General features: G+C 48.3%; 1 protein-coding gene across 1 annotated transcript in view; it reads left to right on the forward strand.

The window, feature by feature from the left end:
- RELA (RELA proto-oncogene, NF-kB subunit) overlaps nt 1-16190 on the forward strand; it is a 34097-nt gene that overhangs the window by 15272 nt on the left and 2635 nt on the right. Inside the window, exons 2-10 of the mRNA XM_035097831.2 lie at nt 2464-2505; nt 8325-8476; nt 9760-9908; nt 10701-10792; nt 11622-11756; nt 12401-12505; nt 13476-13688; nt 14262-14342; nt 15051-15125. Coding sequence (XP_034953722.2) covers nt 2464-2505; nt 8325-8476; nt 9760-9908; nt 10701-10792; nt 11622-11756; nt 12401-12505; nt 13476-13688; nt 14262-14342; nt 15051-15125 — 1044 coding nt within the window. The remainder of the gene's footprint in view (nt 1-2463; nt 2506-8324; nt 8477-9759; nt 9909-10700; nt 10793-11621; nt 11757-12400; nt 12506-13475; nt 13689-14261; nt 14343-15050; nt 15126-16190) is intronic.

The raw sequence follows: 16190 nt of genomic DNA on the forward strand, positions 1-16190 counted from the left end.
TCTTGCCTTCCCACCGCCTCAGTTTCCACCTTCTCTTTGCTCTCGCCTTCTTTCGCCATCTTTTCTATCACCAGGTATCTTCCTGTTGCCTCTTTCTCTCTTGCTCATCCCTTCTTCCACATTCTCCTTACCTTCTCAAAACACTTTTGCCCTTTGTTTTTCTCGCCTTTTTTTCTACTTCCTTTCGCCTGCGGGTATTGCCCTTCCTGTCTCCCTTCTCCCTTTCCTTTCTACTCTGCTCACTTTCCTCCCCCTTGTGTCACTTTCTCTGCCAGTTCAGTTTCCACTCTGCGACTCTTGCCCCCCCCCCATGTCAACTTTCCAGAAATCCGGATGAACAGGATTTCTGGGAAAGGTTCGTCAAAATTCCTCAGATTCTCACATACTGAAGTGTGTGTGTGTGTGTGTGTTGGGGGGGAACCACAATTGTGGGAGAGTTAATTCCCCCCTCCAGGACTAAAATTAGGATTGGGGAGAATCTGTTGGTTACAACGCGGTCGCCAGTGTGGTGTCAGGTGGCGCCCTTCAAGTCTTTCTCCTGGTGCTCCAAAGCCTCTGAGCATGCGCATGGACACACACAAAATACAGTCAGACCTCGGGTTAAGTACGCTTCAGGTTGAGTACTTTCAGGTTAAGTACTCTGCAGACCCGGAAGTGTTTACTTCCGGGTTCCGCCGCATGCGCAGAAGCAATCTGCGTGCTTCGCGCATGCGCAGAAGTGCTCTATCAGTGCTTCGCGCACAATCGCCATTCGGGTTAAGTACTTTTTGGGGTGTGAATGGCACCCCAGAACCAATTAAGTACTTAACGCGAGGTACCACTGTAAATGTTAATTTTTTTCATCTGCAATGCTGTCTTATTTATTTTATAGTACAATACATTGATTATTGCCTTTGTTTTATAGATCAATGGTCTCGTTAGACAGTAAAATTCATGTTAAATTGCTGTTTTAGGGGGTGTTTTTCATCGCATGGAACGGATTAATCCACTTTCCATTACTTTCAATGGGAAAGTTCGCTTCAGGTTAAGTACGCTTCAGGTTCAGGTTAAGTACGCTTCAGGTTAAGTACGGACTTCCGGAACCAGTTAAGTACTTAACCTGAGGTACCACTGTATTGTTGACCCTTGGCCATAAGGTAGCGAGCACAGTTACTTTTTAAAGGGGTAAAAAAGGTCCACAGCCCTTAAGCAGGAAGCTGGGAGAATGACTCTCTTCCCCATTTCCTATTTAAGCTCTATGTGCTTTTCTCGGGGTTCAGTGTAAGTCAGCCAAATCCAACTTTTACCCTGATCCCTTGGAAGCATGAAGTGAACGTGTATCTTTTCTTTCCCATGTTTCGGGAGAAGAGATGCAAAGGGGATAGCAGCACCCACAGCACTCGCCTGTAAATCAGAATGCGCCGACATGGCCTGAAAAAGTTGGCCTCCAGTCAGAGGGTTCTTTCAAGCCTCATTGCAAACAGGGAATAAATGGGAGGCCTCTGTGATCATTTGGAGAGTGGAGGAGAAGCATCCTTATATCTTAATGCCTGCTGGTGAGGTGGACATCAAGCTGATCCTGTTAAGCAAGGCTTGGGATCATTTCCTTAACTGCATACCGTAGTGTCAAGTGGTTATGAGCAACACACCTTTTGCTTGGCAGACTGCAGCGGTTGAAGTAACGGCTGAAGTCTTTACAAGGCTAATGCAGGGTGGTCAAGCTGTGTGGAGTTGCTTCCATGTTGAGTAAGACATGACATTCAGTTGCAGGTGGCGGGGACTGTAGCTCAGTGGCAGACCACCTGAACGTCCCTGCCCTGGTTCAACCCCTAGCATCTCCAAGTACAGCTGACAGGTTCCTGTCTGAAACCTTGGTGAAATCTTCCTGGTCCAGATGCCATTATCTTTGCCATCATTATCATAATGTATTATCTTTATCATTATGATTGGAATTCATATCCTTCCTTCTCCACAAGGCTCCAGGGTAGGTCACAACAACATGCAAATACAATTTACAAATGGAAGAACGGGGTGCGTCCTAAAACATACAGTGGTACCTCGCAAGACGAATGCCTCGCGCAACGAAAAACTCACTAGGCGAAAGCGTCTAGTGATTCTTTGTTGCCTCGCAAGACGAAGCTTTCTATGGCCGCGTCTCGCAAGACGATTTGGGGGGGGCGCATCTGCCGTTTGTTTCCGCAAGACGAAAATTTCCGTAAGACGGTATGACCCGCAGAACGAATTATTTTCGTCTTGCGAGGTACCGCTGTACCTCTAATATCAAAGGCCAGGTTAAAGAGTTGTGTCTTCAGCAGGTAACTACAGCAATACAGTGAAGGTGCCAAGTGTGCTTCTCTGGGGAGGGAATTCCGCAGCTTTAGGGCTGTGGGTGGCCCAGTAATCTGACTCTGTGTAAGCAGTTTCCTAGGTTCGTGCTCTCCACAGTTGTTAATGCTGGTGTCTTGTTTTCTTTCCTTCCTCCAGATCTCCTGCCGTTGTTGTTGCAACATAACTGGGGTCTTCCAGGTAAGTGGAATCTTGGCTCCGTGTTGTCGCCATTCATATCACAGATGGCAGTATTTCCTGGAAAGTTTTGAATTGGGGAAGGGGGAGGATATCGCCCCTCAATTTTCCACTTCCTTAATAGAAGGAGATGGGATTTAAGCTTTTCTTAGAACTTATTATTCGTTTCAGAATAACGCAACCTGATACTGCGCACTTTGCTTATGTTATTTATTTTATTTAAAAGCATTTACGGTATAAACTTAATAAAGACCTAAGTTGTAGTGTTGTTTATGTTTAAGAAAAAATAGACGCCCTGTGGCGTGGAATTTACAAATGTTTATAATCTCTATGTTCTTCCTAAAACAAAAAAGTACCCTAATTTATAGTGATTTTAGATTTTATTTGTATTGCATTGTTATCTTTTGAAGCATTTTGTAAAAATGTTCACTACTCGTGGTTTTATGTTTCACCTTGAGGACTTTTATTTCTGCAAGCAAGAGCAGAAATAGTGTTCCCATTGCAGTGGTTTCGAACACTAGTTTCAGAACTGCATTGGCCCCCGAGGGCTGCTTTGAAGGAATCCCACATGAAGGCATGACTTAAGCAAAAAATATTCAGTAACATGCTTTCCCAGACTTCTCACCATTTCTTTGTCTGTTAAAATACCGGTGTCGGGCCACCTGTTGCAAGACTTTTTAGACAACCTCAAAAAAGTCAGTTCAGAAAAAAAAACAGGCATGCTCTGAAACACTGAGATTTCCTATATCACTCCCTTGAAATGGTAAAGGGGCTGTCATAAAAAAAATAATAATCAATGCAGGAGTAGGATTTATGGTGGTGAGAAATGAGAAATCTCTAATTGCTGGGTACTGTTGGCACCAGAAGTTCAGCCATCCAGCTTTACGCAGTAATATTTGTGACTTTACTATGAGCTAGATCTTTTTGTCCAGGATCCTATTCTGGGGTACAGAATCCTATTCTGGACACTGTACAGGTAAAACTCGGAAAAGTAGAATATCGTCGAAAAGTGCATTTATTTCAGTAACGCAACTTAAAAGGTGAAACCAATATATGAGATAGATGCATGACATGCAAAGCAAGATATGTCAAGCCTTTATTTGTTGTAATTGTAATTATTTGTCATTAGGCGGATCAATTATAAATGGAATGTAATTAATGAAATGTAACAGCGATGTTTATCTTTGTATTCTTGTAACTATGTGTTTTATTACTGTGGAATTTCCAAAAGAAAGCATTTGTAAAAATAAAAATAAAAATAAGTTGCATTACTGAAATAAATGCACTTTTTGACGATACTCCTAATTTTCCGAGTTCCACCTGCACTGCTCTTGAAGCCATGCACAGTACCTTTGGTATATTATTTCTAGCGTTCTAAGAGATGGTCCCTCTGTTTCTTTTACTGCATCCCTTAACATCTGGCTGCTGCGGAGGCAAAAGCTTTTCTGGCTGTAAAAGATGCAGAGTCAGGAGTTAAAAGTTTTTCCGGGTACAGAGATAGTGATTGGCTGGGGCGGGGAGTAGTTGTTGGGCATGTATAATTGGTGGTGGTGGAGGAGCTTCTCACACGGATTGGCTGAGCTGCCTTGTAATGTTGTGGAATGTTGCTCCAGCAGGGCAGGGAGCAGAACTATTGGAATGCTTGCAGTCGCTGTCTGGCTTCTGTGACGGAAGGGGCAATGGTCAAGAGACTGCTGAACATGTAAACCTCACCTGGGGAAACTAGAAGAGCAGAAATAAGTTGTGGGCCAAGCTAAGGAGAGCAGGGGCTTATTGGATTTTGAATAAATCACTTTCTGATTTCTAAGTCCTAATTCACATCTTGGCTGGCAGGCTCTGTGACTGGAGCACAGAGAAATGACTTCTAGTTCCCTGGCTTCACAGTATCGGTGGAGGGTGAGGTCATTGATTTCTGGTGGATGTGGATCCAGCTGTACTGCCTCTCCCTGTTGTGGGGTTTTCCCCTGTCTTGGGAGAGCTCTCCAGCTTCTCAGGTTGATCCACCCTGCATTATTTTATTTTTTTTAATAGCCTGGGCGAAGGAGTCTGGTGCAGGTGAAACAGGGGTTACTGATTCTGCCAAGCAAAGCAGATGGATCGGGCCAAAGTTTTGGATGGGTGGGGCCTCTGTCCCTGTACAATGGAAAAGGCAGCTACCATCTGCTGCCGGGCTTGGCCGGACTCTGCTTGTGCCTGTGACTTAATCGAGTAAAAAAAGAAAAATTCCTGTATTGCTTCAAAGCTTGGATTGGGAAATCCCCAAGTTAGGGAGGGGGGAGGGGGGGCAAGTTGACTCCCAGAGGAAACAATGTGAGTGCACAGGGTGGAGTAAAAACAGGGCCCCTTTTGACAAGGGTTGGGGGCGAAGCAGGAGGGGACACACATAGGCCTGCCTGTGTGACTTTTGGAACATTCCATTCTTTCTCTGTCCAGACAGAAAGTTGGCAGGCAGTTCTTAATTTTCAGGGAAAGTACCTTTTGTTGTTGCTGCAAATCGCAGCAAGGGACAACTGCATTTAGGAGGATTGGAATAAGGTGGAGAGGCTGTTTCTTCTTTCTCAAAGTCTTGATGGTCGGCCGTTCGCAAGGTGTGATGTGTACCTAGGGGCACCTTGCCCACCACCAAGAGGGCTCAGGCTTCCAATAGCACTTGTATTCATTTATAAATCACTGTATGAAATGCCTCAAAGCAATTTGTTATTAACAATATTTTTAAAATCATATGAAACGATTCCAAATCCACATTCGCGGGGCGAAGAGCACAAAAGGCTCGTTGAAAAAGGAAAACCTTCAGTGGCGTCAAAAATATGTATTAATCATAATAATCCTATATAATAAAGTCCAAGTTGTCCCTGCGTCCAAGTTGTCCCGTGTGTCCCTGGGGTACTGCGCATGTGCGTCAGGGACACGGATTGGACAGCAGAGACTGCACGCGCGCACTGTCTCCCCCTCCCCCTGCCTCCTCCAACCGCCGCTCCCGGCCAGAACGTCAGGGAAGCGAGGGTGGAGGCCGGCGGAGACCTCCTCCTCACAACCCTCCCTGGCCCGTGAGAGGAGCGGCGGGAGGCCGCGAAGCAGCGGCGGCGAGGTAGGGGTTTGTGTCCCGCGTCCTTCCTGTCAGCGGCTGCGGGAGAGGAAGGAAGGAGGAGAAAGCAGCGCTTTCTCCTCCGTTCCTGTCCTCCTGCCGCCGACAGCAAGTACAGGTCCCAGGGTTCAGAGAAGCGCTGCGCAAGCGCTTCTCCGTACCCTGGGATGTCTCCTTGCTGTCGGCGGCTGCGGGAGAGGAACGGAGGAGGAGAAAGCAGCGCTTTCTCCTCCTTCGTTCCTGTCCTCCTGCCGGCGACAGCAAGTACAGGTCCCAGGGTTCAGAGAAGCGCTGCGCAAGCGCTTCTCCGAACCCCAGGATGTTCTAGCGCCCGTTATTGAATGGGCTGAAATACACTAGTAATAAATATATTATACCCCGCCCATCTGGCTGGGTTTCCCCAGCCACTCTGGGCGGCTTCCAACAGAAAAATGAAATAAAACAATCTATTAAACATTAAAAGCCTCCCTAAACAGGGCTGCCTTCAGATGTCTTCTAAAAATCTGGTAGCTGTTTTTCTCTTTGACATCTGATGGGAGGGCGTTCCACAGGGCGGGTGCCACTACTGAGAAGGCCCTCTGCCTTCCTTTTTGTTTTTGGCTGTTGTTCTTATTTATTTATTTATTTTTTCTTTTTCCCCTGCTGATGTTTATGTGCCTATTGCAATGGGGTGAATTATTGTATGGAAAGTGTAAAAATTGTACATGTTTGGTGAAGAAAATAAATAAATATTATTCTGATAGAAAAAAAAGAGAGGGAAGGCCCTCTGCCTGGTTCCCTGCAACTTGGCTTCTCGCAAAGAGCGAACCGCCAGAAGGCCCTCGGTGCTGGACCTCAATGTCCAGGCAGAACGATGGGGGTGGGGATGCTCCTTCAGGTATACTGGACCGAGGCCATTTAGGGCTTTAAAGGTCAACACCAACACTTTGAATTGTGCTCGGAAACGTATTGAGAGTCAATGTAGGTCTTTCAAGACCGGTGTTATGTGGTCTCGGCGGCCGCTCCCAGTCACCAGTCTAGCTGCCGCATTCTGGATTACAGTGGTGCCTCACTAGACGAATTTAATTCGTTCCACGGGTCTATTCTTATAACGAAAAATTTGTCTAGCGAATCCCATAGGAATGCATTGAATTTTTTTTTTAAAAAAAATTGCCCATAGGAACGCATTAATTGAATTTCAATGCATTCCTACGGGAAACCGCGATTCACTAGACAAATTTTTCGTAAAACGAATTTGTCTAGCGAGGCAACCTCCGCTAGAAAAATCATTTCTTTAAGCGAAAATTTTGTCTTAAGGGGCGTTTGTTAAGCGAGGCACCACTGTATTTGCAGTTTCTGGGTCACCTTCAAAGGTAGCCCCACGTAAAGCGCATTGCAGTAGTCCAAGCAGGAGATAACTAGAGCATGCACCACTCTGGCGAGACAGTCTGCCGGCAGGTAGGGTCTCAGCCTGCGTACCAGATGGAGTTGATAGACAGCTGCCCTGGACACAGAATTGACCTGCTGAGGGTTGTTAGGAGAATTCCAAGTGAAGAGGGGTTTACTGTTAAGCCATGCTGGGAACTGAACCTCTGGGAGGGAAATAGGGGTCTCCCCATAGCTCATATCCCTCTTAACAAACTACAGTTCCCAGGATTCTTTGGGGAAGCTGTGTGTGCTTAAAGTGGTTATGGTACTTTAAAGTGGTTATGGTACTTTAAATGTGTAGTGCAGATGGGGGCTAAACCGGAGATGGGGAAGTCGTTGCTCTCCAGATGTTCCTGGACTAAAGTTCCCATCTCCCCTGACCATTGGGCATGCTGGCCAAGGCTGATGAGAGCTGGAGCCCAGCAATGCCTGGAAAGCCACAGGTTCCCCATCCTTGCTTCAGACCATATTCTGGGGGTCCCAACACCATCTCCCCATTGCGGGATTAAAACCTGGCACTAAAGAGAAATTGAATTAACTAAGGGAGAGAAGCCTGTCAATTTCATTTGAGGAATGGGGTGGCTTTCATTAATAGCTCAATTTTTATTTAGCAAGGTTTCCGTAATATGATAAAAACAGTAGGTGTAACGCAGTTATCAAAATACAGATAAAATTAACAGGTGTGGGAACAAATAAACAGTGGTAAAATTACATGTCTGAGGCTGCGCTACACAACAAAAACATTTATAGCAGGTGTTGAAAGCAGTGCAATGCAGCTGCCTGACTAACATTATTTTTATTTGCTATTGATGAGGCGATTATCATTTAAAGAACTGAAACACTTGGATTTGTTGGTGAGAATCTATGCAATAGGGCGTTGTATTTTTTTGTATGTAACTTACCTGTTAGTTAGCATTTCCCTGTTTTGTGTTTGTAATGCTTGCCCTTGAAAATAATACAAATTTCTACATACACACACAGAAAGAAAGAGAGAAGCATTTATCAACTGCAGCCTGGCTTGTTTCAAAAAAACACAATAGCCAAGTGTTTCTGGCTTCTGCAGGGGGGCGTCTCTTGATTCTCTTGATCTCTCCACCTGAGAGTCCTGTTTTAATTGCTGTTTCTGTGGGATTGATTCATTGTGTATTTTGATCACGGGTGCTTTTAATTTTTTTTTGGGGGGGTGTTCACATTTTTATGTCTGCACACCTATTTTTTATGCTCTGAAAACCACTTTGAATTCTGTTTTCACATTATAAATAAATAAAAATTGGTAGGATTTACTAATAATTTATGTAATACTAACATGGGTGTATCTTTTGTCCTCCAGACCCTCCCGCAAGCAGCACGCCTGTCGTGGAGATAATTGAGCAGCCCAAGCAGCGTGGCATGCGTTTCCGCTATCAGTGCGAAGGGCGGTTGGCTGGCTCCATTCCCGGGGAGCGCAGCACAGACACCACCAAGACCCACCCCACCATCAAGGTCAGCCCCACGGCACTTGGGACTGGGGTGGGGTGTTCTTCTAGAAAGAAGTATTAGTTAGAAGTTATTGAGGGGTTGAGGGTTGGAAGGAGGGCTTGTGTCATGGGAGTGTGAATTTCAGAATAAAAAGCATCGTTTTATGGATACTGTAATTGCCCTTCGTGGAGGTGAAGCCCTTGACACCGACTGGTGTGCTGCCATGGAATGATCATAAACATTCCAGGCTCTTGGTGAACAAAGAGGTCATGTGTCATTCTGCGGGAGGGTAGGACTCGAACTAACGGCTTGCAAGTTACAAGAATGGAGATTCCAACTAAGCCTCAGGAAGGACTTTTTCACAGTAAAGAGCTGTATGGACATTGGAATGGACTCCCTCTGGGGGTTGTGGACTCTCCTTCCTTGGAGGTTTTTAAGCGGAGGTTGGATGGCCATCTGTCATGTATGATCTAGTCGAGATTCCTGCATTGCAGGGGACTGGACTAGATGACCCTCGGGGGTCCTTTCCAAGTCTACAATTCTGTGACTCTCCTGGGTTTCAGACAGCCCTACCTGGAGATGCCAGCGGGGCCTGACTCATGCAAGGCAGTTGCTATACTTGTTGTTGTTTAGTCGTTTAGTCGTGTCCGACTCTTCGTGACCCCATGGACCATAGCACGCCAGGCACTCCTGTCTTGCACTGCCTCCCGCAGTTTGGTCAAACTCATGTTCGTAGCTTCGAGAACACTGTCCAACCATCTTGTCCTCTGACGTCCCCTTCTCCTAGTGCCCTCAATCTTTCCCAACATCAGGGTCTTTTCCAAGGATTCTTCTCTTCTCATGAGGTGGCCAAAGTATTGGAGCCTCAGCTTCACGATCTGTCCTTCCAGGGAGCACTCAGGGCTGATTTCCTTAAGAATGGATAGGTTTGATCTTCTTGCAGTCCATGGGACTCTCAAGAGTCTCCTCCAGCACCATAATTCAATTTCAGACAGCCCTACCTGGAGATGCCAGCGGGGCCTGACTCATGCAAGGCAGTTGCTATACACTGAGCTACATAATCCCCATATCTGCAGTGCAGGGAAGGCAGCGCGACCCTATTCTGCAAGGTTACTGTGAACACTGGACATAAGAGATGCTGAAGCAGGAGCAGCTCTCCGGGGTTTCAGGGGCGCAAGGTGTCTCTCCCAGTCCTTCCTGGAGATGCCATTGAGGATGGAGCCAAGAGCCTGCCGCATGCCAAGCAGATGCTCTGCCTCTGAGCTGCAGCCTTTGCCGCACATCAACTCCCGCCCTCTTGCTTTCAGATCCACAACTATACAGGCCCAGGCAAGGTCCGCATCTCGCTGGTCACCAAGGAGGCCCCCTACCGGCCCCACCCTCACGACCTGGTGGGGAAGGACTGCAAAGAAGGCTATTATGAAGCAGAGCTGTCTCCAGAGCGCTCCATCCACAGGTGAGCAGATGTGGGAAAGGGAGAGAGCTAGGTATTCCCCCCCCCCGCTCTTGTTCTCTGGCCATTTGGGAGGGTGATTTGGGGGGTGGATATTTATTTATTTATTTGTTTATTTATTTATTTATTTATTTATTTATTTGCATCAACCGCTAGCCATCGCCATCTGCGAACAAAAGTGTAAACGTAAGCACAACTTGCGGCATGAAGCTGCCAAACGAAATGAACAACTGCAGTGCCTTGGAGAGCGCATCTTTGCCCAGCCCTACGCGAAGATGCCTTTGGGGTTGAACCTGGGGGCCTTCTGCGTGCAAAGCAGGTGTGCTCACTGCTGAGCTACGGCCCTTCCACGACCACTGCAGCTGCAAAGTGCAAACGTGTGACGCCTGTCAAACAAAATAAAAAAACCACGCAGGTTAAAACGCAAGAGGAGGTAGTTGTGGGGCATGCTTTGACGGCGGCTGCTTGAAGCTCTGCAGGTTTCACTGTTGGCCACTTTACCTTGATCTGCAAGGAGGAAAGTTAGCGTGAAAAGCAGCCGTGCGGCCCAGTGCGAGTGGGGCGCTTGGCTCCTTACACGGGAGTCTGTACAAAGAACAAAGCAAGCTTAGATGGGCCAATGTTAAGAGCATCACCATCTCCACGTGAAGGTGGATGATTTGGGGATCTTCCTCGCTGGCGTTTGGGGAAGCAGCCGTGCTTCTCGCCCGACAGCTTTCACCTCCTTGTGCCTCCCCCTCCCCCTCCCTCCAAGCCGCACACTGACCCCTGCCTGCTCCATGTGCTCCTTCCCAGCTTCCAGAACTTGGGAATCCAGTGCGTGCGGAAACGAGACCTGGACAAGGCCGTGACCAAGCGGATCGAAACCAACAACAACCCGTTCAACGGTGAGGAGCGCTTTGTGGGGGGCAGGAGTCTGTTGTTGGAACATGAGATGCTGCCTTGGACTAGCTTAGACTATTTCTCCTGCCCAGTTGTGCATGTGATGACCGGCAACGCTACTTTGGAGTCTCCAGCAGAGAAGGGCCTTTTATGCAACCTGCTGTCTCGGAGGTGGTGAAATGCCAGGCCTGGGGGGGGGTGAAATGTGCCCCCCCAGGCCTCCTTGTCTGGCTCTTGGGGCTTTCCTTAGACCATGCCCCTCACTCACCCTGATTCACATCCTGTTCTAGACTGGCTAGAATGTGCCCTTGAAGTCTGATAATGCCTCTTGCCAGGATGGAGAGGGGTGTGCATTGCAAGTGTGCCTAGAAACTAGCCTACTGTAGAAAGCTAAAATTCACACCTGATGTTCTGCCCACTCTTTTGCTTCTGGCCCTGTCAGTCCCTGGCATGTGGCCCCCAGAAAGTTGCCCAGGAGGGAATCTGGCCCTCCAGCTGAAAAGGGTTTCCTATCCCTGATAAAGCAGCAGCTAAGCCCAACCATAGTCAGACCTACCAGGGTACCCTCCAGGCTCAGATTTGCATTCATTGCTCTGCCCGCTACTGGCATGTGGCCCCTGAAATGTTGCGCAGGAGGGAATCTGCCCCTCGAGCTGAAAACAGTTGACCCACCCCTGTGCTGCCTCATCCTTTGTAATTGTCGTTTCCAGGGGTTGAACCATCTGGATGCAGGTGCACAATTTTTACTTCCCTTTTCTAGACTAACTGTATTGTTTATATTTCTTTCTTTCTTTCTCTCTGTCTCCCTTCCTTCCCGCCTTCCCCCAATTCCAGTGTCCATGGAAGAGCTAAAAGGAGACTATGACCTGAACGCGGTTCGGCTCTGTTTCCAGGTGTGGATTCAGGATGCAGGCAGTGGGCGCTTGGTCCAGCTGCCTCTGGCAATCTCACAGCCCATCTATGACAATCGTGAGTGCAAACGGGGTGGGGGAGCGGCTCTGATGCACACTGTCGCCTTCATTGGGGGGGGGGCAACCAGGGATGGGCTGTGGAGGAGACCCAACACTGATCATTCATTGGTTTTGATTTTCGCATCCTGCTCTATCTGAGGGTCCCAAAGCAACTTAACAGCAGCTTCTTCATCCAACAAGTAAATAATTCTATCCCCGAGGAAATGGAATGGATGCAGATCAGAGTTAGGTGCACTAACTACTTGGTTGAAATTAATGGGGCTTCCGTTAAATCATGATTTGGAAACCCTGGAGAGCTGCTGCCAGTCAGTGCAGGCAGTTCTGAGCTTGATGGACCAATGGTCTGACCAGTATAAGGCAGCTTCAGGTGTCCCTTTTCAATTCGGTCCAAATCATGAGGACTGGAATATTTATTTTTTTGATGAAGGTCCACAGTGGTGGAGCACCTGTTTTGCATGCAAAAGTTATCCAGTTCAATCCCTGGCATCTCCAGGTAGGCTGCCTGAGACTCTGGAGAGCCACTGCCGGTCAGTGTATTCCCTACTGAGCTAGATGGACCAATGGTCTCTATAAGACAGCCTCTCGTATTCCCTCACTGCCACCAAGTCATTAAGACGGCTCCGGCGCCCTCTCTTTCTCCAGGTGCTCCCAACACAGCCGAGCTGAAGATCTGCCGTGTGAACCGCAATTCAGGGAGCTGCCTGGGCGGAGACGAGATCTTCCTCCTCTGTGACAAAGTCCAGAAAGGTAAGAGTTGCCTCCATTTTCAGTCCAGGGTTTTCCTTCCATTGGCCACTTTGGGCTTTGAAAGAGATGCGGAGGTCAAGCCTTGGAAGAGGCTGCAAAGGACTTCTGGACAACAGCAGTGAGGGTTCAACTTTTCATGTGTGTTTTCCTTTCATGGCATTGTTGTTGTGGTTGTTGTTAGGCAGTTTTTAGTGTAGTGGGGAAAACACAAAAAGCCCTTCCATAACAATGTCTTTGCATATAACAACGACTGAAACCATCTCTAAAGCCTATGCCTGCCAACCCTTTTATAATCCTCCCTAACTTAACGCATTTTTCAACGCAGGCCCACTACAGTCGCCATGTGGCCAAACTGACCTCTTCGCTTCCAGCCCAGCACTGTTTGCCCACTTCAATCCTGGGCTTTTCTGTGATGTCACAGCATCTCGCCCAATGGCAGGCAACTTCAAGGAGTCAGCTTACATGTTCAAAACGCTAAAAAGTCTTCCAGATTTAGTTTGGTGTGTGTGTGTATATGGGTATTTTGGCCTGTTGCCTTCAAAAAGTGCCGTTGGCCATTTTTCAGTTTGGGAACAGGAGATGATTCCATAGTTGCGGTGAAGGGAAATAAGACCAGATGTTGGTATTTCCCATTTTGTTCTTTCCCCCCATCCTGCACACCAGCAAGGGGTAGCAACAACCATCAACCTGGATGGGCTTTAAAAGAGGAGGAGGCTCGGTTCACCCTCTACTGTCGAAGGCAGAATGCTTCTGATTACCAGTTGCCAGAAATCACAATTAGGGAGAGCACTGTTGCACTTGGGTCTTGCTTTCAGGCTTCCTATTGGAGCACCTGGTCGGCCACTGTGAGAACAGGATGCTGGACTAGATGGGCCATTGGCCTGATCCAGCTTCAGGACTCTCCTTATGTTGTTACGTTCTCAATGAGTCTGAAACCCTCAACCCTCCCCCCCCCCCGCTTCCTTTGCAGAGGACATCGAAGTCCGTTTCTTCAAGGACTCTTGGGAGGCAAAGGGCTCCTTCTCCCAAGCCGATGTCCATCGCCAAGTGGCCATTGTCTTCAAGACCCCACCGTACATGGACCAAACCCTTCGGGAGCCGGTGACAGTCCAGATGCAGCTGCGGCGCCCGTCGGACAAGGAAGTCAGTGGACCCATGGAGTTCCGTTACCTCCCCGATGAAGGTATCTCCTCCCTTGCATGCTCAGGTTCTAAGCTTATGTGAGTTTGGGGTCAAAGCTTTCGGCTGTGAGCCAACTCAGAAACTCAGAAATATATGTTAGGTGCCAAAGGGCTCCCTGAATCGGGGTTACAGTTGCCAAAACAGAATGCCTAGTTGCCATTTTGGGGCCCGGTGGCTCAAAAGACATACTTTTCAATGCGAATTTTTGGTTCCTGAAATAAAGTGCTGATTGCGCTGATGAAATATCACAGACAGAATTTGAAAGGGTGTGTTGCTAGTGTGTGAAAACAGGCAAGATCCAAGGGTCCCCCAGGCATGCACCTCCAGGTGGTGGAGACATCAGGTGCCATCCTGGCACCTGGGCATCTTCACTTGCTCACAAGTGGCCAAAAGTAAGGTGCAAAATGCACCTGGTGCCTGGCGAATTTCAAATGCCACTGTGCGTGTGCAGGCGTGATTCCCCGGCTCCAGATCTCCTGTTATTCAGTCGTTACCTATGATTGGGGAGTACATTATCAGCTCCCTTTCTAAGCAAATGTGTCCTTACCCCCTCCCTTTCTTTCCTTTTGGTCAGGTGACTTCAATCGTATTGATGAGAAACGCAAACGGACCCTTGGCACCTTCAAGAACTTTGTTCAGAAAACGCCCTTTGCAGGTAGGGCTTGAGTTAGATGGGTAGAAGAAAAGGGTGGTGTGGCTGGTTTAAGAACCTTTGGGGGGGGGAGAGACATTGGCGACTGGACCCCATTGGGACTGTTGGGGCAGTAGACAGGGAGACCAACAGGAAAACAGAACCCAGAGCCCATGGCAGGTGGAGCCTACTCATTCTAGTTTTGTCCCCCTCCTCCTCCCTCCAACCAAGTTCTGCAAGGGCAGGGCTGTGGAGGAATAAGCCAGCAGGCAAAGCCACCCTCCAAGCTGGTTGCAAGTAAGAAGGCAGGCAGGTGGGCTAGCTGCGGGCGGGGGGGCGCCCTGCTCTTCTTAACACACAGGCCTCCAACGGAGAGGAGCACAGGAGGCAGAATACCGTGGAATCTCATGAGACCTGGGTTTGATGGTGGGGGGATACTGCTTCCTCTATATCTCAGTAAATAAGAGCACACACTTTCCATACAGAGAGTCTGGGTTCAATCCCCGGCATCTCCGTTTAGGAGGATCAGGGAGCAAGTGATGGGGAAGGAGCCCCCCCTCCCTCTGCCAGTCAGAGCAGAGGCAATACTAAGCAAGACCAACTAAGAGTCTCCCTCATGGTGAAGCTTCTTCCAGTGTCCATACATGGCAGGGAGGGAGGGAGGGGCTGAAACCTTGCTGGGCTCTTGGAAGGATTTTGTATGTTCTGACCCCTTCAATTCCCTCCCAACAGTCGGAGCTCCAGAACCTCGCTCCCAGCGCCGCATTGCCGTTCCCAAACATGGCCTGGCCCGGCCCAACATCAGCAGTAAGGAATGCCTAGCCTTTCCTTTCACACGAAACCCTTGCTTGAGAGGAGAATTGGTCCAGCTGGGAATCTTGTTCCATGATGTCAATATGGACTAGCACAAGCATCCCCAAACTGTGGCCTTCCAGATGTTTTGGCCTACAACTCCCATGATCCCTAGCTAACAGGACCAGTGGTCAGGGATGATGGGAATTGTAGTCCAAAACATCTGGAGGGCCGAAGTTTGGGGATGCCTGGACTAGCAGCTTAGGAGTTGTTCAAATTTTGTTCAAACTGTTGGTTGGCATTCAGCTCCTGTCCACCTTTCCCCCCACTTAAAGGAGAAGGGAAAGGGGCTTTTTAAAATCTGTGTTCATTGGCAGACAAGTGGAGATTAAATCCCACCTAGGCTGCACAATCCTGTTCCCTACTGAGAACAGGGCAGTGCACCCAAAGCAGGGTTCAACCTTGTCCTCCAACCCAACAGCTGGCATCACCAGTGGTGTCAGTGGGCATGATGGGCCAAATTGGACCCCATGGCAGGCCAAGATTGACTCATGGTCTGAAGGTTCCCCACCCTTGCGCTAGGCCATTTATATTCTGTGCTTTCAAAAGAAAAACATGTAACACAATCTGGCAATTTTCCACATTGAATGATAATTGGAACTCTTACCGGGGGAGCGGGGCACAGAGCATCTGCCTTGCATGCAGAAGGTCCCAGTTTCAATCCCCAATGGCGTCTCCAGGTAGGCCTGGGAAAGACTCCTTGCCTGAAATCCTGGAGAACGGCTGCTGCCAGTCAGAGTGTAGACAGTACTGAGCCAGTGAATCTGGCTCAGCAGAAGGCAGTTTCCTATTGGCTTGCTTCTAGGATTTGACTAGGGAACGTACACTAATAAAGTCCAGGATCACAGCATTTAAAACTAGAAACTTGCTGCTGTTTTTGAAAGAGAGAAAATGCCACACCTGGGTGGATGTTGCAGCACTGGCTCCCAGCGAAACTGGGAGCCAGTCTTGGGAACGCACTTCTTCCCTCCCTTTCCCCTAAGACAGTATTTCCCAAACTTGGGTCTCCGGCTGTTATTG

The sequence above is a fragment of the Zootoca vivipara genome, chromosome 17 (assembly GCF_963506605.1).
Source record: "Zootoca vivipara chromosome 17, rZooViv1.1, whole genome shotgun sequence".
NCBI lineage: Eukaryota > Metazoa > Chordata > Lepidosauria > Squamata > Lacertidae > Zootoca > Zootoca vivipara.